Consider the following 26314-nt stretch of genomic DNA (forward strand, 5'->3'; position numbering starts at 1 on the left):
ATAGGCGCGCATAGGCGCGCCAATCAACCTAGTTTTCAGTATCTGACCAGCATTATGTGGTATGCCAGTTTAAACATCAATATCTCATAGCAATGCTTGAAGTATACAATTTAAAAACTGAAAAAGGAGCAATCATAACTAATGGGCTTACGGTTCATAAATATGTATTGAACCAAAAAGCAGCAGCTTTCTAGGATTTGATGATTTGATCTCCAAACAAAATAAAGTATTAGAGACAGTTAAGAATAGGGATACTTAGTCCTCTAGTACTAAAATTGCAGCAGTAACATCGATAAGACTGACCAAAAATGTTACTGAACAGCAGGTAATGAGCCAACAGATTGAGCTAAAAAAAAAAGCTGAGAATCTGAACTATATCTATATTCCCAACTTGCAAATGCTGCAGAACATACACCCAACTACTAGCAATGACAACAAAATTAGACCAGTTTCACTCAGACATATTCCCAATGGACAAACCAAAACAATTTTACAACATAATACACATGATTCAATTTCCAGGTTCTTTTTCACGGTCTCACCTCACAGTTAGTGCAGAGCTGTTCAGAAATCAGAGCAGGGGCTGCCGCACTCCCAGCGTCACTGCCCTTGGCATCCGCCATCACCTCCTCTCTCCCTCCAGCTTCTTGATGGGCACCGCCTCCACAGTGGCGGATCCATGGAGGAGGGGGAGCTGGAGAGCGCAAGGTGGAGGACCAGGGGTGGAGGCTGGGATCAGCCGGAGAGCGGAGACAGTAGGTGTGGCGAAGTCTGAGGGTTTTGCCTGATGGAGTGGACTCGCTGGCCTTTACTACGAACAGTACCTCAACCCGTGGGTTGAAACCGTTTCAAAACGAAAATGTCAAGCCCACACCAAACCACCCCAAGCCGTTTCTACTTTCTACCGGGAATCCAAACCGAACCAATCCATTGACAGCTTCAGCCCATTTTCACCCAATCAAAGCTTGCCCAAAACAAAAACCAAACCATTAAAACTATTAGAAGGCTTATTACATCCCAGTCATCTTTGCCATGCCCGTGCATACTCAACTCTACCATGTTCTGGTCTCCTTGCCACTGCTACGTTGCCGCTGCAATGCTCCTACAGCTTGGACTCTTGTCCACAGCACCTAACCTTATGAGTTGACCCCCATTTAACCCATGTTCTGCTCTATGGAGCGCCAGATCCATTTAAAACATTAAATTGCTGAAACCTCAATGTTTCCTTTTTCTGAACGTTAAAAAAGTGAACAGAAACATGCATTGGCAATGTTTGGTCCCATTTGAAAATCTTCAGTAAATGAAAACGTGATACCTTTACATTTGCAGAACAAAGAGTGAAAAGGATAATTTATCTAGTATACAATAATAAATTTAGGGACCACAGGAACCAAGAAACTTTATATTTCTCTCTAAAAAGCTAGATGTGGGCCATGTGGTACACAAGATTGCAGCGTACAATCAGTAGGAACTTGAATACATGTGAGGTCAAACCAAACCATCAAGCTAGCATCCTCACAAGCTCTTCTAATCGTACTACTGAAATGAAACTAATCAGTAGAGACAGAAAGGAACCTCAAAATTACGAAGCTACGACCTCTGTGGAGGCTTCATCGGACTCTTGCTTTTTCAGCTCATCGTCATCCTTCTGTGCTCCTGCAACACCAGTGGTGTCGTTGGTGGTTTCAACAACCTGCGCCTCCTCAACATTCGCTCCATCAGCTGATTCATCTCTTTCTGCTTCCCTCTTGCGACCCAGCACTGCCTCAATAGCTGCTCGGCTGGCCCTGGCAGCCGCTTCTTCCTTAGCCTTTGCCTCAGCCTTCTTCCTCTCCTCTTCTTCTTTAGCAAGAGCCTCTGCTCTGGCCTTCTCTTCAGCTGCACGTGCAGCCGCCTCCGCTTTCTCCCTCTCAACATCTTCATGCAACTTTGTCATGTCCCCATCTCTCCCCTCTTTCTCCAGAGCCCCCTCTAGGAGTGCTTTCATTTCATCACTAAACATAACACTCTCATCCAAGAGAATACCCTTTGCCATCTTTATCGCATCATCCAACCTTGCAGCATCAATGTATGCCCTCAACAGCAACTCATAGCTAGCAATGTTTGGCTTGACCTCCTTTTCTGGCATCATATCAAAGAAACCCTGAGCCTCATCAAGCCTATCAACCTTCATTAAGCCACCTATAATTTTGTTAAATGCATTTGCATTGGGCCTAAGGCCAGCATCAAACATCTTGTTGAAGTAACCAACTGCATCATCCACCCTATCAACCTTAAAGCAGGACTCAATGAGCAAGACATAGGTGTACTCATCAGGTTTTACACCACACTCACCCATCTCCTTGTACAATCCTTCCGCCTCCCGAACAAGTTCATTCTTCCCCAGCCAGTCAATCAGATTATTGTACGAGAGTGCATCTGGCCCACACCTCTTCTCAGCCATTTTCCCAAACACCTCGACCGCATCCTGGAACCTTTCAGCACAGCAGTACGCATCAACCATCACATTAAAGCTCCCCAAGTTCACAGCAATCCTCCTGGGTGGGTCATGCTCACTGCACATTCTATCAAACAGCCGGAGTGCGTCCTCCAACCTCCCATTCCTCCCAAGCGCATCAAGCACCATGTTGTAACTCACTGCGCCAAATCTCACCTTAGAACCCTCCCCAAGCACCTCAGCATAGCAATCCATGGCTGCCGCCTCCATGCCCTTGAGGAAGTACCCTTTCATCAGGTTACCATACACCACACCATCGAGAACCGGGCCTCCACCGAGCTTCTCCTTCAGCTCCTCATAGAGTGAGACCGCCTTGTCACCATCCCCGGCATCGACAAACCCGCCCATGATGAAGGCGTACACCTGGGGATCAGGCGCGACAAGGCCGCGCTCGAGCATGCCATCCTTGAGCTCCAGCGCCTGGTCAAGCTTGCCGTTCTCGGCGAGGGAGCGTGTCAGGATGCGGTAGGTGGTGGGGGATGGGAGCACGGGGGAATCGTCCTTGAGTAGGAGGCGGAAGTGCTCGAGCGCGACGTCGGGGCGGCGGCAGTCGCAATAGGCCTGGAGGAGGAGGTTGTAGGTGGCGACGGTGGGCGCGACGGAGGCCTGCGTGACGAAGCGGTGGAGCGAGAGGAGGTCCGCGTAACGGGCCTGGCGGAGCAGCGAGGCGAGGACGGCGTTGCAGGTGAAGACGGTGGGGCGGCAGTTGGAGTAGATGGAGTGGCGGGTGAGGAGCGCCGCCTCGTCGAGGTCGTTCTCGCGAACGAGCGCGAGGATGCGGCGGTGGAGGTCGAGGCGCTTCCCCGTGAGCACCGAGGCCGGCTCCGGGAGCTTGGGGGCGTTGGGGTTGGAGGCGGAAGGGCGGGGCGCCCCCGGGGCGCGCTGTGGCGCCGGGCCCCGGGAGAGCGGGGGCTCCACGCGGAGGCGGCGCTTGCGGCGGCGGCGCTCGGCGGCGGCGTCGGCGGGGACCTGCTCGTGGTTTGTTGGGGTCGGGGTCGGGGTGGAGAGGTAGAGAAGGCGGAGGTGGGGACGGATTCGGAAGGGGAGTGGGAGGAGGCGAGAGAGGAGGGGCTTCGAGAGCGCCATGGCGGCGGCGGCGGAGCAGCGAGGAGGGTTTTGCTAGGGATTTGGGATATTTTTTTCACAAGGGGAATGGCGGCGAAGAAGACGGAAGCGTGGGCCGGGCTGAATTTCCAGATGGGATAGGTTATTTTTATAGAGTTTTTTATTTTCATATTTATTATTAAAAAATTAAATAAATAGATTCTTCTAAAAAAAATTACAAAATTAGACGCATACCGCCCTTTAATAAGGCAGTTAAACCCTTACCGCCCCCTGAGAGTGCGGTAAGCAGTCTCACAGACTCTTACCGCCATTTTATGTGGCGGGTTTACAACCCTCTGGAGGGGCGGTAAGCTACATTACATGAACAGTAATCTCGGTGAACAGTACTTCGAACTTCAATTTCCACTCATACCTTCTCTATTCAAAACAGTAATGTTCTGTTGCTCCAAAAATTTGGAGTGTTCTGTATTCAGGATGACTTTGAGTGGAAGTCTAACGGCTAGCTTTTGAAGATGAACTCACCGGATGATTCAGTGTTAGTACCACTGTTCTCACCGGATTATTCGGTGTTAACAACTTTTTAAAACCGTTGGGTTAACGGCTAGTTCGCGGGTTTGAGACTATAAATATATCTCCACTCAATCATTTGAAGATGTGACATGCTGCTGGAGTCTAGAGAAGTCCATATACATTTGAGAAGACATCTAAGCCACCAAAATACTTAAAGTGATCATCCAAGGTAATTAAGTATATGAATTAGTAAGTGATTAGTGCTTATAGGTCTAGAGAGAGTGTTGTTATGTGATTGCTGCTTAGAGAGTGGATCAAGGAGTAATCCAACCGTGTACCAAGACGTACGCTGGTACCTTAGAGTCTTGATGACTCGCCAGCAACTTGTTGACCTTCTGACTTGGTGTGGAGCGGCGGCAAGATACGTGTACGGGGACACGAAGACTCTTGCCTTAGTTGTTCAAGCTCTGAAGTGATCACGGTGGCAAGGGACCGGAAGAGAGACTTGTGGTGAGACCTTGCCTTGGTAGCTCATCCGGGTTGAGACCTTGTCTTTGTGACTTGGTGGCTCAATAGCTGTGACCGGATGCTGACCGGGAGCATATCCTTGGTGGATCTCCAACGTGGACTAGAGGTAACATTCATACCATTGATACCATGGAAAAAAAAATCCTTGTGTTAAGTTTGCTCTCTCTACCTTATTTACGTTTCCGCATTTAATTACTTGAAATTTACCTTCTTAGATAGGTTGCAATTTTTTTATCGATAGAGTAGACAAACTAGATAAACCTAGAGCACATTTAGATAGAAATTGATATGTATTTATCTCGTGTTGTTTTTGGAACTGAATAGATTATAAGTGTCTTAATTCACCTCCTTAGAACGTTACCGATCCCCACAATTGGTATCAAAGCATCGTGCTCTTGATAGGTTTAACCGTCTAGAGTTGTGACGTCCGGGGTTGGGATGGGTATCCATAGTGCTCCACTTTTCGATGATAGAAATTTCTCCCGTTGGAAAATTCTAATAACTTGTTATTTGCAAGCCAATGGTCTAGATGTTTGGAGGGTCACCAAGGAATGGATGAGACCCCACATCACCAACAAGGAGAGGCAATTAGATGCATTGGCGAAGAGTATCCTTTTAACATCTTTAAATATTGATGCATTTAATCGTGTTTATTCTCTCACCAATGCGCATGATATTTAGACTAGTCTCATTGAAATACATGTAAGCACAAAGGATGTGCGCAATGAGAAATATCATGCGCTTGTTACTAAGCTCAATGGCATCAAGCAATTACCCTATGAAAGTGCTAATGATATGTACTCACGTCTGAATATTCTTATTAATAAGATCAATAGGTTAGGTTTGACGCCAATTGAAGATGATCAAGTGGTGAGAAGAAAAATTCAAGCTCTTATTCCAAAGTATAAGTTGATAGTCTCCATTATCTACGACAACAATAACATCAAGAAGATGACTCCAAGTTAAGTGTTCAGCAAGATCGCCGTACATGAGATGACAATGAACATGGAGGTGGAAGCTCCTACCTTATCCAACACCAAGAATCTTGCCCTCACAAGCAAGCAAGCTCAATGCTCACACATGAAGGCGAAGATGAGGAGGCAAAAGCAAGAGTCAAGCTCAAGCAAAGATGATGGTGATCAAGATAAAGAGAGCGATGAAGAGGATGATCAAAACACATCAAGTGATAAATAAATTGATCCTAAGATGGCCAAGCTCTTCTCAAAGATAGAAAATAATATAAAGAGAATCAATGCCAAGATTGATCATCCTATCTCCATTGAAGATTTGGTCAACACAACTGGTCATATCAAGAAGGAGAAGAAAACCAAGAACAAGATGGAGACAAAGGGAAGAGCCAAGGCATTCATAAGCATAGAAAGATGTGTGAGCGACAATGAAGAGTTAAGCTCAAGTGATGAAAACTTCACCATCCTCCCTTTCAAGAAGAGCTCTTCCTCAACGTCATCATCACGCAAGTCGACACGCAAGCTATCTCATAAGTGCCTTATAGCCAAATGTATGGATAGCGATATAAGTGATGATGAATCCGTTGAGGATTCTCCCTCCTATGATGAACTTCTTCATTTGATAAATGAGTAATAAAGGATCCTTAAGAAACAATCTAAAGAACTTAAAAAATTCAATGCCATCAATGACATGCATACTACCTTTGTTTCTAATTATGAACAATTATTGAATAAATTCAATTTTCTAAACAAGGAGCATGAAGAGGTTAAAGCTAAATTTTAGTGAAATAAATCTCAAATTAATATCTCTTTGAAGAAATCTACCTCACGCTTTAGTTTTAACCTTAAGGTAGATACTTTCACTTCTTTTGATGATTTAATTGATGTATCTAGCTCACCCCTTTGCAATGAGACATGTATTGAGAATTTTTTTTAGAATCATCTAATGAACTTATTACATAAGAGAATGATGAGCTTAAGCAAGAAGTGAAAAAGTTAAAGGAAGACTTGGCAAGATTAAAGGGCAAAGAACATGTCCAACCTGCTCAAGATAACCGTGATAGTATGGTGAACAAGTTTGTGGAGGGGTCTACCGTGGCATGCTTTAAATGTCATTAAGAAGGCTATAAGTCTTTCCAATGCAAGCAAGTCAAGAAGGAGACCAAGGAGAAGAAGAAGACGACGAACATCTCCAACATGATCTCCAACCTCTACACCAAACCCAACTACAAGGTCAAGACAAAGAGCAACCACTACAAGCTTAAGAAGAAAGAAAATGGTAAGGTGCAACACATTGTTGGGAGAAATGATCAGAGGTAGAATCAACCCATTTTGGTGCTAAGGAAGTTATCACCAATATGAAGGGGCTCCGATCAATTTGGGTTCCAAATAAGACTTGAAGCCCGAAGCGGCCATGAGGATTTAGAGGCTTGGCTTACAAAATGAAGTGAAGATTCAAGCAAAGAAACCAAGTATACAAGATGGGCGTATTGATGAAGATCATGATCATCACATACCCAAATCTCCATCCAAAGGTAAAAGAAGTAAGTGTAGCTAGATTCTTGTTCATACGTTTTGTTTTGCTTCTAGCTCATTTGCCTTGTCTAGGATTGCATATGTCTATTTCAATTTATTGTAATGCCTAGTGTAGATTTTCATATGGTAGGTTGCTTGTGTTTATCTCTAACCCATGAGCAACCTACATTGTTTATTAGTTGTAGGTCCCTTACATAGTACTAATTTTACATTTGGTATCTTTTATATGCCAAGATCCAATCTATAGGATGAATTCTCATTGTTATTATAACAAATGTATATGTCTCACAAGTATTAAACACTTGTATGCACACATTTATGGGGAGCATATTTTATAGGTTGTGATTTTGAGACTAACATGTGTTACAAGTTATATCTTTTGTAGTATCATGGAGAAATCTACAAGTCCCTAGAGGTATGTAATGCTTAAAGACTTAAATTTGTATCATTGTCAATTTATTGTTCATTTAAGCTATCTCCATGCATAATATGGCTTAAACTTCTATCTTGACATATTGTCTAGTTATACATATGTCTCTCTTATCATATGTATGGATATATATAGGAGGAGTTTAGACTATACTATGCGAGTTTTATGAATTATGGTCCATATTCTTTTCATTTCACTTGGAATCATTACAATTGGTATCACTTTTATTGAATCATGATTTGTGAAGATCTCTCTCATATACTTTAACATTTTTCCCTTGAGTTCAGCATGTGCTTATGGCCTTTTTAGGAGATTGTTGACGACCAAACCAAGATGAACAATGTGAGGGAGATTATAGCAACAAGCAAGATGTCTAGGAATACTGAAGTTGACAAAGGGGGAGAAGAAGATGCTAGAAACAATATAAGGCGCCTAGATTGACATAAGAGAAGCTCTTGTATAGGTCAATCAAGGGAGATTGTGGTATTGGAGAAAGGGGGACTATGTGGTAAGAACATGCATCTAAGCAATATGATAATATTTTGTGCTCTTTTATGATCTTGTCAGTTGGTATCGTTTGCCAATTGCTTTGGTTATGTTGTCATCAATTATCCAAAAGAGGGAGATTGTAGTGAAAATAGCCCTATAAGGTCATGATTGTAATTTTGGTGATTAATGACAACATAGTCAATGAGACTAACATATTTACTAAGAATATATGTTAGTAGGTCTCATGAATACATTATATGAAGAAGCCATCGCAGCCGGGATAAAGTTTGATTGAATTGGAAAAGTCCTAAGAGATGAACTCACCGGATGGTCCAGTGTTCAGTGCGTTGAACTCATCGGAGCTTTATTTGCAGAGAAGAGCAGAACTGAAGAAGCCAATGGATAGTTCGGTGTTGATGAAGAAGGTACTCACTGGAGTATTTTGGCTTGGGATAGAAGAAGTTGATCTCACCAGAAAGTACAATGATCAGTGAAAGAAATACACCAGAGTAATTCTTGCAGAGAGGGTTGCAAATGTTGAAGATCGAAGAACAACAGACCGGAAGGTCCGGCAATGGGAAGTGAATGCACCGGAGGCTTCACCGGAGCATTTCTTGCAGAGGCGATACCAAGTGTCAAAGAATGAAGATGAACTGATGATGTCAAGAGGAAGTGCACCGGAGGCTTACATCGGAGTGTGTTGCACAAAGAAGAAGTGGCGTGGTCTGGCTCAGGAAAACTCACCGGATAGTTCGGTGATGGGGATGAAGTATACACCGGAGTGTCCGGTGTTCAGGATGACTTTAAGTGAAAGTCCAACGGCTAGTTTCTGATGATATACTCACCGGATGATCTGGTGTTAGTACCACTGTTCTCACCGAATCATCCGTTGTTAACAACTTTTCTGAGCCATTGGGTTAACGGCTAGTCCGTGGGTTTGAGGCTATAAATACCTCTCCACTCAGTTATTTGAAGGTGTGACATGTTGCTGGAGTCTAGAGAAGTCCATATACATTTGAGAAGACATACAAGCGACCAAAGTGCTAAAAGTGATCATCCAAGACGATTAAACACAAGAATTAGTGAGTGATTAGTGCTTATAGGCCTAGAGAGACTTTTGCTAGGTGATTGCTGCCTAGAGAGTGGATCAAGTAGTGATCCAACTGTGTACCGAGAGATACGCTGGCACTTTGGAGTCTTGGTGTAACACCATACTTTCCAAGATTTTACAACTCTTTAAAATTTTCTAACTTTAGTGAGTAGCTTCACCAGTAGAGCAGTTTAAAACCTATTTTCATAAACAACCAACCAACTTAGGTTATTATTTCTTGTGCATTGCATGCTGAGTTTTGCTAGGAGCCAGATAATGCATTAGAGTTCTTTTTTCTTTTTCTTCTTTTTAGTGTTTTGGAGTGAAAAATGTTTTGAAAATGTTTTTTTTACAAAATTCAATAGTGGGTAGGTTAAGGATCTTAATGGTTGGAATTCAAAATTCTTGAATTCATCATCTATTCCATCCTTAATCATATCTGATCCTTCTCTAGTTCAATTCAAATTCTATCAAAATCTAAATTCAAATTCAAACCCTATTCAAATTCCTCTACAAAAATTTCTTTTCTAAAACCCTAGATATACCTAAGGTTCCATTGGACCCAATCCTATCTAAGCACAAACTCTTGGCCAGCATACAAGTCATCTAGGAGGCCCAACATAAAGGATCCACGAAATCTGTGGATATTCGCAGAGTCCTAGACAACCTTATCTTCTTATGAAGTTTTGGAGTTCAAGATGACCTTAAATGCAAATCTTGACAATACCAAGTTGTAGGTCTCATCAAGAGCTTCGATTTGAACCTATGGAAGTCCCTTTTTGGATAATGGAGCTAGGAGTTATGGCCCCCAAAATTAGTGATGTGCAGATAAGTCTGAGTTCAAACAATTTATCTTGTGACGCATTTTTGGAAATCAAAATGGTGCTTTCAGAAGTTCCAATGAATAACAAAGTTGTAGATCTTTTCTAGTAATATAATTTAGATCCAGAAACTTCCAATTTGAAGTTCGGACAGTGGAGATATCGTCCTCGAAATAGAGAGCTGCAAAAAAGGAAATCCTAACTGACTCAAACTCGAACCCGATTCGTGTTGCACGTCCTCCCCTACCCCTTCTCCATGCCTCCAAGCCCTAGCCGCCGCAGATGCCCTATCCGTGCGCTGTCGTTCGCCGGTGCCACCATCGCCACTGGTGCCGTTGTCGTCTTCACGAATCCTTCATCCCGATCGTCAAAGCAAGGTGATGACCCCTCCTTATCCTTCCTTACCCCTATTTTACCATCATTCTAAGTCCCTAGCCAAGCCCTAGCCCCAGCCAAAGCCTGATCTGTGCCGCCACGATCGTCGTCGTCACGGACAACCGCGATGTCGCTGATTGGCATCGACGTTCCCAGTCAACTATTGCACTGATCACCATACCCTTTCACCAGAGGGTGCCTCTGGTATCCCTTAACCACCCCACAAATTCAGTTCGGCCATTAGATCATCTACGCCATCGGGAACGCGATCGTCATGCCCACTGCCCCAGCTTGAATGCATTCTGTGCGTGCACCAGTTTTGTTGTCGCATTCCCCATCAATCCGGAAGCCGTATGGATGTACCATCTACGTCACGGCGTGTCCCATGGAGTCTTCTACATGGACCTATGTTCCCTTCACTGGTTGTGCAGCGATACGACTAGAACGCAGCTGCCAACCGCAGCATGCCGCAGCCGTCACCTATCTCATCTCCGTTGATCGATCTTCCTCTCAAGGGATGATCTGCCCAAACTTGTGCTATAGCATTGTGTTCCCAGAAATAGGAACATCTCTATTCAGTCAGTTTCTTAAATTTCATAGCCAATCTCTGGGAACGCATGCATCTTATGAGTTAGCCTTTTCATGTTCTACACCATGCTTCCCTCGTTTCACTGAAATGCCACCGAAGCCCAGCATCGATGTCAGTGGCCACGTGCCTAATCGTCATCTCCGACAAAACCCGAGCTGCCACCGCTACACAGAGTCACCAGCAGTATCCTTAACCCGGAACTGCATCCTCCAACCATTTGATCCATCGTGGGCGGTTGAGGCTAGACCTCAGCTCACTTTTTCTTTAAGACGATGATTGCATGGCATGCTAAGTCTATACTATATCATCCTCTTTAGCTTAGTCAGTGAAGTTTAGTCAGTCCTATACCTCTTGAACCTTGCACAATGATGTTGTCAAGTCTGATATAATAATTTTGCAATAAATCTTTTCCTATAGGAAGATAACTCCAGTAAATCAGCATTTCCATTTCAGCCTAGTCCATCTTCCAAAAGTCGTTATTTTTTATCCTAACTCCGACTTAGACGATTCTTGCATCTAAATTTCTTCTCTAAACTCATACCCATCCAATCATAGTGTTTTTAAAGTGTTTTCATTATGTTTGGTATGCTGTTCTTAGTGTTTTTCTTTGTGTTGTCTGTCGGTAGTTTTCGCGATTAGTCAATGTTCTAGAGGAGCTAGAAGGACTTCAAGACCAAGACTTCTCTGAAGACCTAACTGAGTCGAGTGAAGGCAAGTTATGTTCTTGAATATAATATCCCAATTTTTAAATGTTTTGTTTTATAAACATGCATGCTAATAATTTATTGGGAATCCCAAGATTTAGGCTTTATCCTAGTTTTCCCTTATCATCCTTGTCGCCTTAGTATGATTTTGGGTTATGGAAGGGTAGATGATGCTTAGCTTTGCTTTGGGATGGTAATCATGATTAATGCTCTACGAAATTGATAATGATCATATGCAACAATGATAAAAATATGATGAAATAATTTTTGTAGCAACATCGCATAGAGATTTGAGCAAGCAATATGATGAGGCTGGTGTGTGATGGGATAGTGGTAGTGTTTGTCAAATCTAAGGACCAATTTGTGGGGTGACCTTTCTGTGCTTATAGTACAACTACAAGCCTGGTATAGGTCAGGTCTAGCCAACTAATTTGCTACTCTCAGCATAGTGTAGACCAGGCTGAAGAGCGGTGAATGGACGATGTCTTGAGATCTGAAAGGCGAAAGAGGGGGCTTCCGTTGTTAAGGTGGAATCATGCGGTGGTGAAACCTTAGCGGATAGATATGTGCTGAGAAGAGTATTGTAAAGGCTTTGTAGTGATCTCCTGGCCACACACCTTAGATGTGTGCAAGTGTCTAGGTAACAGGGGCAAAATGGAGACTTAGTCACCTACTTGCGGGTGATGAAATCACGACTTGTGGGTAAAGTACAACATCAGAATATTCAGTCGTACTCACGGTCACGAGCGGCACGAAAAATCTACCATGATTATAACTTGATGGTTTGATCAGTGTGGTTAATTGTGGTGATGGGGACCATAGTTGAGGTGTGGGTCAGTCATAGTTGAGGTGTTGGTGTTTAACCTTGGTGGTTAGAATCTTGGTTGAGGTGGTCAGTTGGTTAAGCCAATATGGGTGGAATCTTGAGGTGGTTGGTTGTTTATAGTCATATACTTAATTACTATTGCTTTTCAAATATTTTTACTTAAATGTTGTTTTATGCAAAAGAGCCAAACTAGCCTTATCTTGTTAAAACCTTCATATGCATAATATTTCCTTCACAAGTTGCTGAGTACGACATGTGCTCACACTTGCTATAACCAAACACTCAGTTGGGAAAGAATTTGAAGACCTCGTGAAAGATGCATTCTAGTGAGATGTTCTCCGTCGATTGCCTATGGAGTTATCGGTGAAGATGTTGAAGACTCAGGACAAGGTTGTGATGTTTTAGGCGTGTGTCTCTGATCGGTTGCCTGCGGTGTTGTTAGGCACCAGTGCTTCTGTTCCGCTGCAGATATCTACATAGAAAATAATATATGTCAATTGTTGTAAGAGTTTGATGTTTATTTCTTTAAAGTATTGCTTTTGTTACTTCACCTCTGACGTCCTTATGTGTGTTAAACATTCTGCGCATACATAAGACGCATCTGGTTTTGTCCGTTAAAACTAGGTGTGACACTTGGTGACTCACCGACAACTTGTTGACCCTTCGACTTGGTGTGGAGCGGTAGCAAGACATGTATACGGGAACGCGAAGACCCTTGCCTTGGTGGCTCAAGCTTCGAAACGATCACGGCGGCAAGGGGCCAGAAGAGAGGCTTATGGTGAGATATTACCTTGATAGCTCATCCAGGTTGAGATTTTATCTTTATGATTTGGTAGCTCAATAGTCGTGATTGGGTGCCGACTGGGAGCACATTCTTGGTGGAGCTCCAACATGGACTAGGGGTGACATTTATACCATCGATACAAAAAAAATCCTTAGTTTCGAGTTTGCTATTTATACTTTATTTACGTTTCCACATTTACTTACTTGCAATTTACCTTCTTAAATAGGTTGCAATTTTTTTACCGACAGAGTAGACACACTAGATAAACTTAGAGCATATTTAGATAAAAATTGATATAAGTTCATCTTGTGTTAATTTTAGAGCCAAATAAATTCTAAGTGTCCTAATTCACCTCCCTCTTTAAGACGTTACCGATCCCACAGAACTCTACTTGAAAGCTAATCGAATCTAGTCGGAGCTCGTCGAAACCTAGTTAATATTGACTATTTATATATGTTCTTGTTCATATTATATTAAAAATTAAATTAAATTATAACGGAAAGTGCTATCTTTTCCAACAGTGACTACACCCCCACAGAACCTGACTGGTGCAAACACATCAGAACAGAAAGGATTGCTTAATTTTGTCTACTAAGTGTACATTTCTCACACAGAGCAGAAGAACAGTACAGTTCCGTAGATTAAGGTTCACGGCAGAATGTTTCGGTGGATTCTTTCGTCCAAACTGATGATGGAAGACCAGTTAAATATGCAACACAGATATAAATATATCAATGTATTTCAGGAACTAGCTAGCTGATCATCTCGCTAGCAAAAGCACCGTGAAATGACATTGATACAAATAGCAGTTTGAGATAGATTACGCACATGTAAGTACTTAACAGGCTAAAGTGGCCCAAAACAACATGCAGAAAAGGTACTCGCTGAATTCATTCAGAATCCTAATTTGTCTCTCAAAATAACCACAACCCAGAATCCTACGAATTAAACTGGCATACAGACCTTGATGCTTATGTGTCTCTCCATGCTGATCGAGTTCACTACAAACTCCTGAAGAACTGTAATAACACAAACCTATGAACGTGTCATGAACTAATGATAACGCACCAGCACCAGCACCAGCATCAGACACAAAACCAGCACGCCACCTCATGCGGTCATGCCTCAGCCCTCACCACGCAGAAGGGGTCGTGCAATGCCAGATCACTGGCATTTTGGAAGCTCCAGGGACTGTTGACAACGCAAAAAGAAACATCACATCTTCCACCACCTAATGCTACATTCCTCTCATCAAGGGAAGCTGAGCTCAAGTCTCTCGTCATCTCATCTCTGCAAAGAACAATCACAGTCTCGAGCGCCTTCCCCTCCCTGGTAATGTACTTCTTGAACCCAACCCCGTGGTTCTGCATCAGGTGTCCATGGAGCACGACCGTCTTCAGATGTGATTCGAGGCACTCGCAAGAACCTAGGGATTCCCAGAACTCCAAGTCATGGGCGCTGTCGTTGGACTTAGATAGGACGGGCTGAAATGAAGTACGTAGAAGAGATGTTAGCAACACGTTGATCCGAAAATTGCAAGCCAAGAACTGCTAATTGTCGTTGCAGCTGCCTGCAACTCTCTCTCTCTCGCTATCAAATCTCTGAAGAAATTGCGCGATGAACAAGAGACGAACACACGTGGTTTTTTTTTTGGTGCGTACAACTGTTTTTCTCTTCTATTTATTCCTTACAGGAAACGATCGTGGCTCACCCTCATCTACCGGATCGTGCCATCCCACGACCAGAGAATGCGCTCAGCGATCCTAACACTACGGTGGGCACGCACAGATCGCGTCCACGGCCTGACCAATTCTAGCTGAATAATAGCTAACAACTACTAACTGAAACTATCTGAAACGCTATAGTGCAGAACAACACTTTCAGGTTTCAGACTTATTAGCAACTAGATGAAACTGACGGGAAAATGCAGCAGTAGCAGAGTTTGAACAACACTTCTCCCCCTCAAACCTGCTGCCCGGCGGTGATCTTCTGAACCCCGATTCTCTGACGAAACTCAATGAACTTGGTTCGTCCGAGTGCCTTGGTCAGAATATCGGCAAGCTGTTCTTCAGTGCCAACATGATCGACGTCCATCTCTCCAGCTTCGATCCGCTCGCGCGTGTAGTGGAACTTGGTGTCGATGTGCTTGCTCCGCCCATGATGCACTGGATTTTTGCATAGCGCAATGGCAGACTTATTGTCCACCAGAAGTCTGAACTTTGATCGTTCAGTACCAGTCAGCTCGCCGATGAGCCGATTCAGCCAAACTCCCTGACTCGCACCAGCAGCTGCTGCAATGTATTCCGCCTCGCACGAGGAGGCGGCCACGACACCTTGCTTCTGCGATGACCACGTCACAGGGTTGCCGTCGAGGAAGAAGACGATCCCAGTGGTACTTTTCCTGTCGTTTATGTCGCCGGCGTGGTCGCTGTCGCTGTAGCCGATCAACTCAGCATCTCCTCCTCCTTTGTAGCGGCAACCGAAATCCAGAGTCCCACGCACGTAGCGCAGTATCTGTTTGGCTGCCGCCCAGTGCTCCTTGCCAGGTGCCTGCATGTGTCGGCTCACGACGCCCACGGCATGAGCAATGTCTGGGCGTGTGTTGACCAGATAGCGTAGGCTACCGATCAGGCTTCTGAACTCCGTGGCGTCGACGGCTGCACCTTCCTCCAGCTTGTGCAGATGCAGCCGATGTTCCATGGGCGTGTGGCAGGGGTTGCAGTTGCGGAGCCCTGCACGTTCCAGGATCTTGGCGGCGTACGCGGTCTGCGACAGCGTGATCTCTCCATTGCGCTGCTGGACCTCGATCCCCAGGTAGTAGCTGAGGAGGCCGAGATCGCTCATCTCGAACATCCGCTGCATCTGAGCCTTGAACTCGACGATTTCCTTGGTGCTTGTCCCTGTGATCACAAGATCGTCGACATACACACCGACCAGAAGGAAAAAACCTGAATCACCTCGACGATAAACGCCGTGCTCGATTGGGCAGCGTGAGAATCCGAGTGAGACGAGCGTGGCGTCCAGCTTGGCGTTCCACGCACGGGGTGCCTGACGGAGACCGTACAGCGCCTTCCGCAGCTTCAGTACCTTGTCAGCGTCCGCGTCCACAGCGAAGCCCGGAGGTTGCTGCACGTACACCTCCTCTGCTAGCTCGCCGTTGAGAAACGCCGACTTGACGTCCATGTGGTGTACTTGCCACTTGCCGTGCGCGGCGAGCGCGAGCAACAGGCGCACCGTCTCCATGCGAGCCATGGGTGCAAAGACTTCCTCAAAGTCGATGCCCTGGCGCTGCGCATAACCCTTTGCCACTAGTCTCGCCTTGTGCTTGACGATGGTTCCGGCGGGGTCTCGTTTCACCTTAAACACCCACTTCATGCCGATGGCTCGATGACCTTGAGGAAGCGACGACGGCGACCATGTCTCGTTTTCCTTGATGGATTGCAGCTCCACCTCCATTGCCTGGCGCCAAGCTGGGTCGGCCAGAGCAGCCTCGACACTTGCAGGCTCGTCGGCTGTGGTAAGCCCAAGCTCCAGCTCCCCCTGAATTGGTGAGGTGGTGTCGAGGATGTTTGTCATGCGCCTGTAGCGATGAGGGCCGCCTGAATCAGTGTCTAGGTTGTCATCGTGCGTGAGGGGAGTGGCGAACTCCACTCCTGGCGGTGACGGTGACGGTGTCGTGGGCTCGCCGGTGTTCGTGTCTGCATCTCCCCTGCCCCCTTCAGACTCTGCATCAGTTGCAGAGTTTTCTGTCGCGGTTCCTGTTGCGGAGGCCGTATCTGTCGTGGGCGTCAGCAGCTGTTCGTCCTCTGTGGCATATTCCACAGTGAACGTCGCCGGCGAGCGGAGGTTGGTGTCGACGCTGCCAGCATCCCAGCTCCATGCGCGGCGCTCCTCGAACGCCACATCGCGCGTCACGATGAGGCGCTTGCCCACCGGGTCATAGACACGGTAGGCTTTTGATCCCTCCTCATACCCGACGAAGATGCATGGCGTCGACCGATCAGCGAGCTTGTGCTGCCCTGGTCCCAGCTTCTTGGCGTGTGCTACACACCCAAAGGTGCGCAGGTGCTGGACATTGGGCTTCCGGCCGTGCCAAGCCTCGTATGGCGTGACGCCGTTGAGACTCCGTGACGGCGCTCGGTTCAGCAGGTAAACCGCTGTCTTGGCGGCTTCTCCCCAGAACGGCCCCGGCACCTCCATGGCCTTGAGCAAGCAACGAGCCATCTCCACGACCATTTGATTCCGGCGTTCGACCACCCCGTTTTGCTGAGGTGTGTACGGGGCGGTGGTGTGGTGTCTGACGCCATTTTCTTCACAGAAGCTTGCGAAATCTGCAGAGTTAAACTCCCCGCCTCGATCTGATCTGAACGCGAGCAACTTGCTCCCGCGCTCGTTCTCAGCCAGGGCTTTCACCTTCTTGAAGAATCGCAGCGCCTCGTCCTTGCTCCTGATCAACTCAAGCCACATGTATCTCGAGAAGTCATCCACGATTAGCAAGAAATATTTCTTACCGCCGGCGGTGGTCGGTGTGATCTGCCCGCAGAGGTCCATGTGCACGAGCTCCAGCTGCCGCTCCGCGCGGAACGCCGTCACGCGCGGGAACGGCATACGGTGTTGCTTGCCGATCGCGCATCCGTCGCAGAATTCCTCGACATGGTCGATCGAGGGGATCCCACGCACCATCGCCTTGTGGGAGAGGCTATGCAGTGCACGGAAGTGGAGGTGCCCGTACCGCCCGTGCCAAAGCCAGGCGTTGTTGTCCTGCTGCGCGAGGAGGCTCACCGGAGCAGTGATCTGCAGGCGAACCGTGTACAGCCTGTTGCCGGTGCGGTTGACGCGAGCGAGGACCTTGCGTGGCTTGTCGAGGATGCACATGATCCCGTCCTCGATCGTGATCTTGCAGCCGTTCTCATCCAGCTGTCCGAGCGAGATGATATTGCTGCGGAGGCTTGGGATGAAGTAGACGTCGGCTAGGACGCGGTGATCACCCGTGAGGCATTCAAACACAACCGTGCCGCGGCCCTGGATGTTGACGACGGACCCGTCGCCGAATCGAACCGTGCCATGCACGGACTCGTCCAGCGTGGCGAACATGTTGCGTGCGCCCGTCATGTGGCTGCTCGCGCCAGAGTCCAGGTACCAGACACCTGACGGCGATGGCACCGGGATCACGCGTTCCTCGTTCAGGTTCACTTCCTGTGCGCCCGTGTCGCTACTGATCTGTGTCAGCGTGCAGACCTGGGCCATTAGTAGCCCTGGCGCTTCTTCCTCCTCGGCGACGGCGACGTTGGCGACCTCGCCACGCTTCTCGCGGTCACGAGTGGCCTTACGGCACTCCTTGGCCCAGTGGCCTGCCTTCCCGCAGTAACGGCAGTTGCCGGGGCGGCGTTCTGACGTGCCGCCGCCGCCAGCGCCTGCTGCAGCTCCCCTGTCGGTGGGTTTGCCGTCCTGTTTTTTCAGCTTGAGAGTGGGCTTGCCGCTGCTGCCACCGCCTTGCGTGCCACGCGCGCTGCGCTTCCGCCACTCCTCTTCCGTGAGCAGCAGGTTGCCGCCGGCGCCCTGTTCCGGCTCGCCGCGACCTTCTGACACTGCTAGGCGCCCGCTCAACTCCTCGATCGACATGGTGCTGAGGTCGAGGAGGGTTTCGATGGAGCACGCCATCTGGCTGTACCGCGGTGGCACGACACGCAGCAGCTTCTGCATAGCGTCCAGCTCGGTGGTGTTGTCACCGAGAGACTGCAGTTCGCAGAGGATGTTGGAGAGGCGGAGGGCAAAGTCCTCGACGGCCTCCCCGCTCTTGAACGCCATCGCTTCGAAATCCTTGCGTAGTTTCTGCCGGCGTGCCTCGCGGACACGGTTGTCGCCGATGCGCATCGCCTTCAGCGTGTCCCAGGCGACTTTGGCGTCATCCTTCGCGGCGAGCGCGAGTACCATCTCCGGCGGGACGGACCTCAGGATTGCACCAAGAGCCTGGCGTTCCTGCCGCTCCGTCGCATCGCCGGTGTCGACGGCCTCCCAGAGGCCAGCTCCCTGGAGCGCGATCCTCATCAGGATCGCCCACTCCTGGTAGTTTGTCTTGGTGAGGGTGGGGAACGTGACGCTGCCGCCGCCGCCCCCAGTCTCCCGCACGATCGTCTCCCGCACCACGACCTCGCCTCCACCGCCGCCTCGCCTGACCCTGCTCCGTCCGCGGCTCGGTGAGCGCACGCGACGTGAAGAACCTCCTCCTGCGGGTGACCTGGATGCGGCTGCCGCCGGTGGCGCTGCCTGTGGTGGAGTCCCGACCATGATCGTCGACGGGGCTCTGGTACCAAATGTCGTTGCAGCTGCCTGCAACTCTCTCTCTCTCGCTATCAAATCTCTGAAGAAATTGCGCGATGAACAAGAGACGAACACACGTGGTTTTTTTTTTTGGTGCGTACAACTGTTTTTCTCTTCTATTTATTCCTTACAGGAAACGATCGTGGCTCACCCTCATCTACCGGATCGTGCCATCCCACGACCAGAGAATGCGCTCAGCGATCCTAACACTACGGTGGGCACGCACAGATCGCGTCCACGGCCTGACCAATTCTAGCTGAATAATAGCTAACAACTACTAACTGAAACTATCTGAAACGCTATAGTGCAGAACAACACTTTCAGGTTTCAGACTTATTAGCAACTAGATGAAACTGACGGGAAAATGCAGCAGTAGCAGAGTTTGAACAACACTAATACTAGAATGGGCTGGTATCTATAATTCTATATTATCAATCCCGAATTGCAAGCAATAAAGTACTAGAATAAGCTGCTATCAGTGTATAACTTGACTTCAACCATTACCATGATATGCAGTGTCTCCAGGCGAGGGAAGCATCTCAGTAGGGTGGGCAGCATCTTGGCCTCCTGGTTCCGTGCAAACTGAACCTTGACAGCTAATATCTTCAAGCTTGGAACCATGGCCCTGGCCCCCACGTTCATCCCGGCCTGCCATTGAGGTAACACATGAGACAATCTGGTCACATGATCAGGTACTGAATGCCTAGTGCAGAGCACAGGAGTCATAATTGAACGCAGTTACCCTGATTGCAGTGCCGCCAATCTCGAGCGTGTGTAGGTTGAGGTCAAGGAACCCGAGCACCTCCAGCCTGGGCGCACGAACAATCTTGATGGGCCTACTTTCGGCAATGGTCTGGAATATCAGCCGCTCGAGGCAGGGGGCGTCTTCGAGTACGATCTCGTCGAGGGTGGACATCCACTCCACCGCGACCTGGAGGCTGCGGGACCCGACGCGGAGGCGCGACGGGGATTGGAACGACATGACGAGGGAGAGGACCTCCAGCTTCGGGCAGTGCCCGAGCACGGCGTCAAGTTCTTCATCGCGGACAATGCAGTGGAAGAGGCCAAGCTCGCGGAGCTTGTGGAACGCTAGCGGGCGCGTGGCAGTGATCTTCGGGAAGAGCCACACGCCGAGGTAGAGGCGCTCGAGGGAGGCGCAGCGTAGGATGTCGTCGGGCAGCGGCATGTCGAGTGGCCACGGGCGGTTGAAGAGGATGAGGTCCTGGACGTCCTTGGCGGCGAGAGCCACGACCAGGCGCCGGAGAGCGTACTCGTGGTGGTAGAAGGAGACGCGGGTGATGCGCACGCTGCGGACGGGGCCCGGGTGAGCGGCCACGCAGCGCGACACCGCGCGCACGATGGGGATGTCGCGGGGCCCGTCAGCACCGACAAGGTGGGCCTCGTCGACGAGGAGCGGGGTCGCGGCCCAGACGTCGCGCCAGCGCGTGGAGAGGACGACGGTGCGCGCGGCTTCCTTGGTGGGGAGGCGGGACCGCGGGAGATGATGTCGGAGAGGAGCGCGTCTGGAAGGCGGCTGATGTGGTCCTCGTCGTCGCCCGGCGCCGCCGGAGGGAACGTGGCGGAGTCTGCGCCGGCTTCAGGGACCTCGGAGTCGGAGGAGGATGTGAGGGAGAAGCGCTCGTCGTCGGAGTCGTCGGTGGCGCCCGCGTCGTCGGGGGCGGGGACCAAGCGCGGGGGGAGGAGGGAGATGAGGAACGGGACGATGTAATTGATGCGCTCCTGCGCGGACGGGCCCTCCATGGCGTGGAAGCATTGCTCGACTTGGCCGTACGTTATGCCGCCTTCTTCGCCGGCGGCGTCCATGGCGGCGGCAAGGCGGGTAGGGTCCCTTTGGGATTGGGGTTTTGAGCGACGGGAGCGAGAGCTCGCTTGGGGAACGAATGCCGCGATGATGGAGGTAGGGGTTAGGCCATCACAGCAGTTATTTTAAATTTTCATTCTCAAAAACACTATTATAGTATTCTTTATTATTATTATAACACTTATTATTTTTTCATCTCCAGCAGCTACCCTATTTCTTATTTTCTACCCCTTTTTCTCTCTCGGGGCCCGTCTGTCAGCCTCTGTAAACAGTGCTGCTACAGTAGATGCGCTGCTACAGTAGCCCGCAAAAATACAGACCCCACTATCTCTTCGCAACACTGTACCGTCACTGTTTTGCACTGTAGCACTGGGTAAGGTACCTGCTACAGTGCAATTTCCAGTGCTGCAAGAGTACTGTAGCACTGGATACTGATACTGCTGGAGTTGGCCTTAGACTGGGAGTAGGTGCGCTTTGCTCTGTACTTAGTGGACACGTGGCATTGTCCGATTTGCTAAAGGAAAGAAGGCTTGTGAAGCAAGGGAAGGGAAAATGCACATAAGTCCCTCTCTTGCAGATGTAGCTAAATAGGCGGTCTGGTATGACTAGTTGGTCTGATCTAAGTATGATATAAGTTCATTTAGGTGCTATCTGGTATGACTAGTTGAACTAATGGGTTATGCTTTGGCTCTAGCTCAAGTACGACTGATTTAAGATTGAATTGTGTCGTGCTAGTTTATGACACGGTAGGTTTGATGGTTTTATTTAGTTCATCAACCTATCAGTTTGTAAAAAATTAGAAAATTTGATAAAAACTCGTACTCATTAGGAATTGTACACACATTTGAGAGTCAAACACACTACTATTGCACCACGTATCATATATGATATTATTTTAAACAAATTATATAAGATATTAAAAAATAAAAAAACTTAAACGGATTGTACCGTACCGGCCCGATGTGCCATGGCTGTAGCCTAGGCCGTCGTGCCGTACCGGCCTGGCCTGTTAGCTGCCGTGCCGTACCATGTCTGAGCTAGGCCAAAATGACCGTGCATCGTGTTGGCCCATTTGGCCCGATCCACTTGTCCACCTTTACTCTACTGTTGGGTGAAGGTTAGATTGGTCCTTCAATTTTGAAATGTTACATGTATTTAGTTGTCAAATAGCAGAATGAGTTAACAAAATCAAGGCCAGGATTTATTTCGGATGTGCATCACGCAGATTTAAGGTGGATACGGCCTTGAAATCCTACATTGTCATCGCAAGTGCTAACTGTATCAAAATACAGAGGAAACGGAAGGGAAACCTATAATCTAACCGAGTGTTCTTTGAGGGGAAGAACAACCGAATTTCATACCTTGCAATCTCCTTGCGGATCCGTGCTTAGACCGGCTGAGCTTTCTTCTCCAGCGACGAGAAGCTTCTCCAGTGAGGTTAGGGTTTGGAGTGTAAGGCAAGCCTAAAGAGAAGGTCGCGAGTGATGGCAGGACCGACAGTACAACGAGGCATTGGTGGTGCTGCTAGAGTCGCAAGCAACAGAAGGGCAGTGGGTGGTGATGGCCGCAGGGTCATCAAGTCAGCGGCTCGTCAGAGACAGGTTGGTGTGACGGCGGCTGGTGGTGGTGGATCCAATGGCGAGGAGCCACCGGAGATGATGAAGGAAGGCGAGACGGGGGCGAAGGTAAGAAACTAAGTTGAAATGAGCCTTAGTTTATATGTGATAAGTGATCGATAATGTTGTTATTTTGGTTTGTTGATTTATGAATTACACGAGCATAGTATTTATTGTAATTATGATAATAACTAATCAAAGTTACGAAGAAAATAGAATTGGCGTTTTGTCTCTGAGTCCACAAAAATTGAATCCACTAGATGGTCCGGTGCTGGGCAATTTGTACATGTCGGATGATCTGGCACTCAGGAAGACTTCACGCCGGAGTATTTCAGCTCAGAAGCAAAATTTGAAGTATACGTCGGATGATCCGGTAATGAAGTGAAAAGAGCGCCGGACTTTCCTGCAAAGAGATTGCAAAATGGGTTCTGGCAAGAATGTACACGTCGGATGGTCCGACGATGGGCATATGTACACACCGGAGTATTTATCCCAAGGGAAAGATTGAAGTGTACACCGCATGGTCCGACGATATAGTGAAGGGAACGTTGGAGCTTTTCTTGCAGAAAGATTGCAAACTGGCTCTGGTGGACTTGTACTCGCTGGATGATCCGGTGTTCAAAGGGATAAATGCCGGATGCTTCGCCAGAGTATTTCTTGCAGAGAGATTGCAAAATGGATGATCTGGAGAAGAAGTACACGCCGGATGGTCCGGCGCTCAGAAGCTATGAACACCGGATCATCCGACGTTCACGATTTTTCTGAGATGTGTCTTATCCTGAGGATTCCGATATGGAACTAACTGGAGATGGTTTGGAGATATGTGTATGCTTGTCTCATGATGTGCAAGTGGTGGATGCAACTTAGCGGTTGATGGCGGGATGATCGAGGCCAATCGGGGTGCTTGATGCCAGACGATCGAGGAGGCCAAACATAATCAATAGTGAGGGGATCAATGACGTACTAAAAGGGGGGTAAATTAGGACACTTAAAACTAACTGGTTCAAAAACTTCATAAGATAAACCTATATCAATTTTTATCTAAATGTGCTCTAGGTTCATCTAGTATGTCTACTCTACCGTTCAAAAGTTTGCAACCTATAGTCAAACCTAGAAAACTACTCTATGAAGGTAAGCATGCAAGGATAGATTGCAAAAAGTAAATGTGAAAATGTAAATATGATAGAGAGAGCAAACTCGGCACGAGAGATTTTTTATCCAATGGTATCAATGGCATAAATGCTACGCTTAGTCCATGTTTAAGCAGCCACCTAGGCTATAGATCTCGGACGACACCCAGTCACGGCACTTGAGCCACCTAGGCCTCAAGTAGGTTGAGCCACCAAGGCAAGGCATCACCACAAGCCTCTCTTCTGATCACTTGCCGCCATCTTCACATTGTAGATTGAGCCAACAAGGCAAGGGTCTCTATGTCCCCGTACAAGAGTCTTGCCGCCGCTCCACATCAAGTCGAAGGGTCAACAAGCTTGAGCCACCAAGGCCCAAGGTGTCGGCGAGTCACAAGACTCCAAGATGTCAACGTACCACTTGGTACAAGTTAGGATCACTCCTTGATCCCCTCTCTAAAAGGACAATGATATCACATAGAGGGGGTGAATAGGCATTTTTAAAAAAAAAATCGTCCACTTTTATCGTTGGCCTAAACTTGCAGCAGAATATAAACTAATGGTTTTTTTACAAGTGAAAATCCTAAATATGCTAGGCTCAACTAGTGCATAATAACCTAAATAAGTGTGAAAGTTACAATCATATGGTGACAAAGATTATTCAATTCTAGTGAAAGATATGCAAGAAAACGCTAATTGAAAAACCCTGAAAACAATGTTCACCGAAGTCTCCAGGTCAATCCAAAGTATCCGGGTTTAGAGTATTTGCAACGGATTAAACAGAATCCGGAGTATCCGGGTTCAATCCAGATTTAACAGGGAATTAGCTCGAAACTGAAATTAAAGAATGGCTAAAGAGTTCTAGCTCAAACCAAATGAAGTCGTGTGTTCCAAGTGATGATTCCAAGTAGATCCACGGGAGCTCGCCGGCGATGCCTAGCTGACTAGGAGCTCAAAGCTCCAAGAGTAACAAACGCAACGATGAACTTCTTGCCGATGCCTCGAGTGCTCAAGATGGGATTTAGCTCACTTGCACTCAATCTTTCAATCTCTCAACCCAACTCATTTTCTTCTCAAATCTCACATTAAAATGGAGTGGGAATGAGTTCTTTTGGCTCTAAAAAGTTTTTCTTTCGTGCCCAAGCAGCGGCAACAAAGGATGGGGTGAGGGGGTATTTATACCCAACCTCCTACAACTAGGCGTTACACAGCTTTTTGTACTGAGCCACATAACCAAGAGCCCTGGCTGGAGCTCATCCTGGAGACTCCAGTTCACCCGTAAGTATCCGGGTCAACCCGGAGTATCCAAGTTAAACATTTAGACCCTAATCGACCACCTGTCTCGAAGCTAAACCCGGAGTCTCCGGCCAACCCGGAGTATCCGGGTAAACTAAAAAGGCCCTAACAGACTACTCGGCTCGGAACCTCACCCGGAGACTCCGGATAACCCGGAGTATCTGGGTCAACCCGAAGTATCTGAGTTCAACAGAACTAACCCCTGAAAAACAGCGATAACTTTTGATCCTGAAGTCCAATTTCAACGAATTTGGATCCTAAACTTTTGATCCTGAAGTCCAATTTTGACGAATTTTGACTCTACGAAAAGCTTATTCAGAGGGCTACACATCCCATATGAATTCATGATCTCAAACACATTTGATCAAACTAGGAACACTCCGAATCCCAATTCAGACACTTCCACACTTTCCACATCGATTTCAAAAAAAGAACTCTCACTTGGATTTGGTTAGAAACTCTTGAGTATTGAGACACGATAATTAGCTCTACATTGCATCCCTCTTAATAGTGCAGCATACCTATACTCAAATTCAAATGTAAAACTTCTTTGAACTAATTTGAGCATTTGAATACCTCCAAATATCGCTTCTTTCTTTCAAACCTTGAGGGTTGCCAACTTCCGTATAATCTTCACTCCATCTCTTCTTGATTCTTCATATGATTGATGTGAATCATTCATAGCTTCCCATGGCCTCACACAGTCCATTGGCGCAAAGCCTTCACTCACTCTTCACCACCGCCTTGGTCCTTCGATGTCAAGCCATTTGCTTGCCCTTCACCACGGATGGTCCATCGCAGCCGAGTCTTGCTTGCCCTTCACCATTTTGGCATAGAAAATCATTTTGTATCTGACATCTTCAAGGAATTCGCTTTATCATATATGGAGTCTAATCTTGTTCTTCTCTTCTTGGCATATA

General features: G+C 47.4%; 2 protein-coding genes across 2 annotated transcripts; both read right to left on the reverse strand.

Moving 5' to 3' along the window:
- Positions 1 to 1379: 1379 nt before the first annotated feature.
- Positions 1380 to 3678, reverse strand: LOC133915221 (pentatricopeptide repeat-containing protein At3g49240, mitochondrial-like). Its single transcript, XM_062358303.1, has one exon. The coding sequence runs from the start codon at positions 3581 to 3583 to the stop codon at positions 1583 to 1585; it is 2001 nt and encodes a 666-aa protein (XP_062214287.1). The 5' UTR covers positions 3584 to 3678; the 3' UTR covers positions 1380 to 1582.
- Positions 3679 to 14079: 10401 nt separating this feature from the next.
- Positions 14080 to 21438, reverse strand: LOC133888666 (F-box/LRR-repeat protein At5g02910-like). The gene is given in 4 exon segments (XM_062328996.1): positions 14080 to 14696; positions 20038 to 20181; positions 20276 to 21025; positions 21028 to 21438. Coding segments are annotated over 4 exon segments (1590 nt in total). The 5' UTR covers positions 21358 to 21438; the 3' UTR covers positions 14080 to 14330.
- Between the last annotated feature and the right edge of the window lie 4876 nt (positions 21439 to 26314).

This window comes from Phragmites australis, chromosome 1, assembly GCF_958298935.1.
Source record: "Phragmites australis chromosome 1, lpPhrAust1.1, whole genome shotgun sequence".
Lineage (NCBI taxonomy): Eukaryota > Viridiplantae > Streptophyta > Magnoliopsida > Poales > Poaceae > Phragmites > Phragmites australis.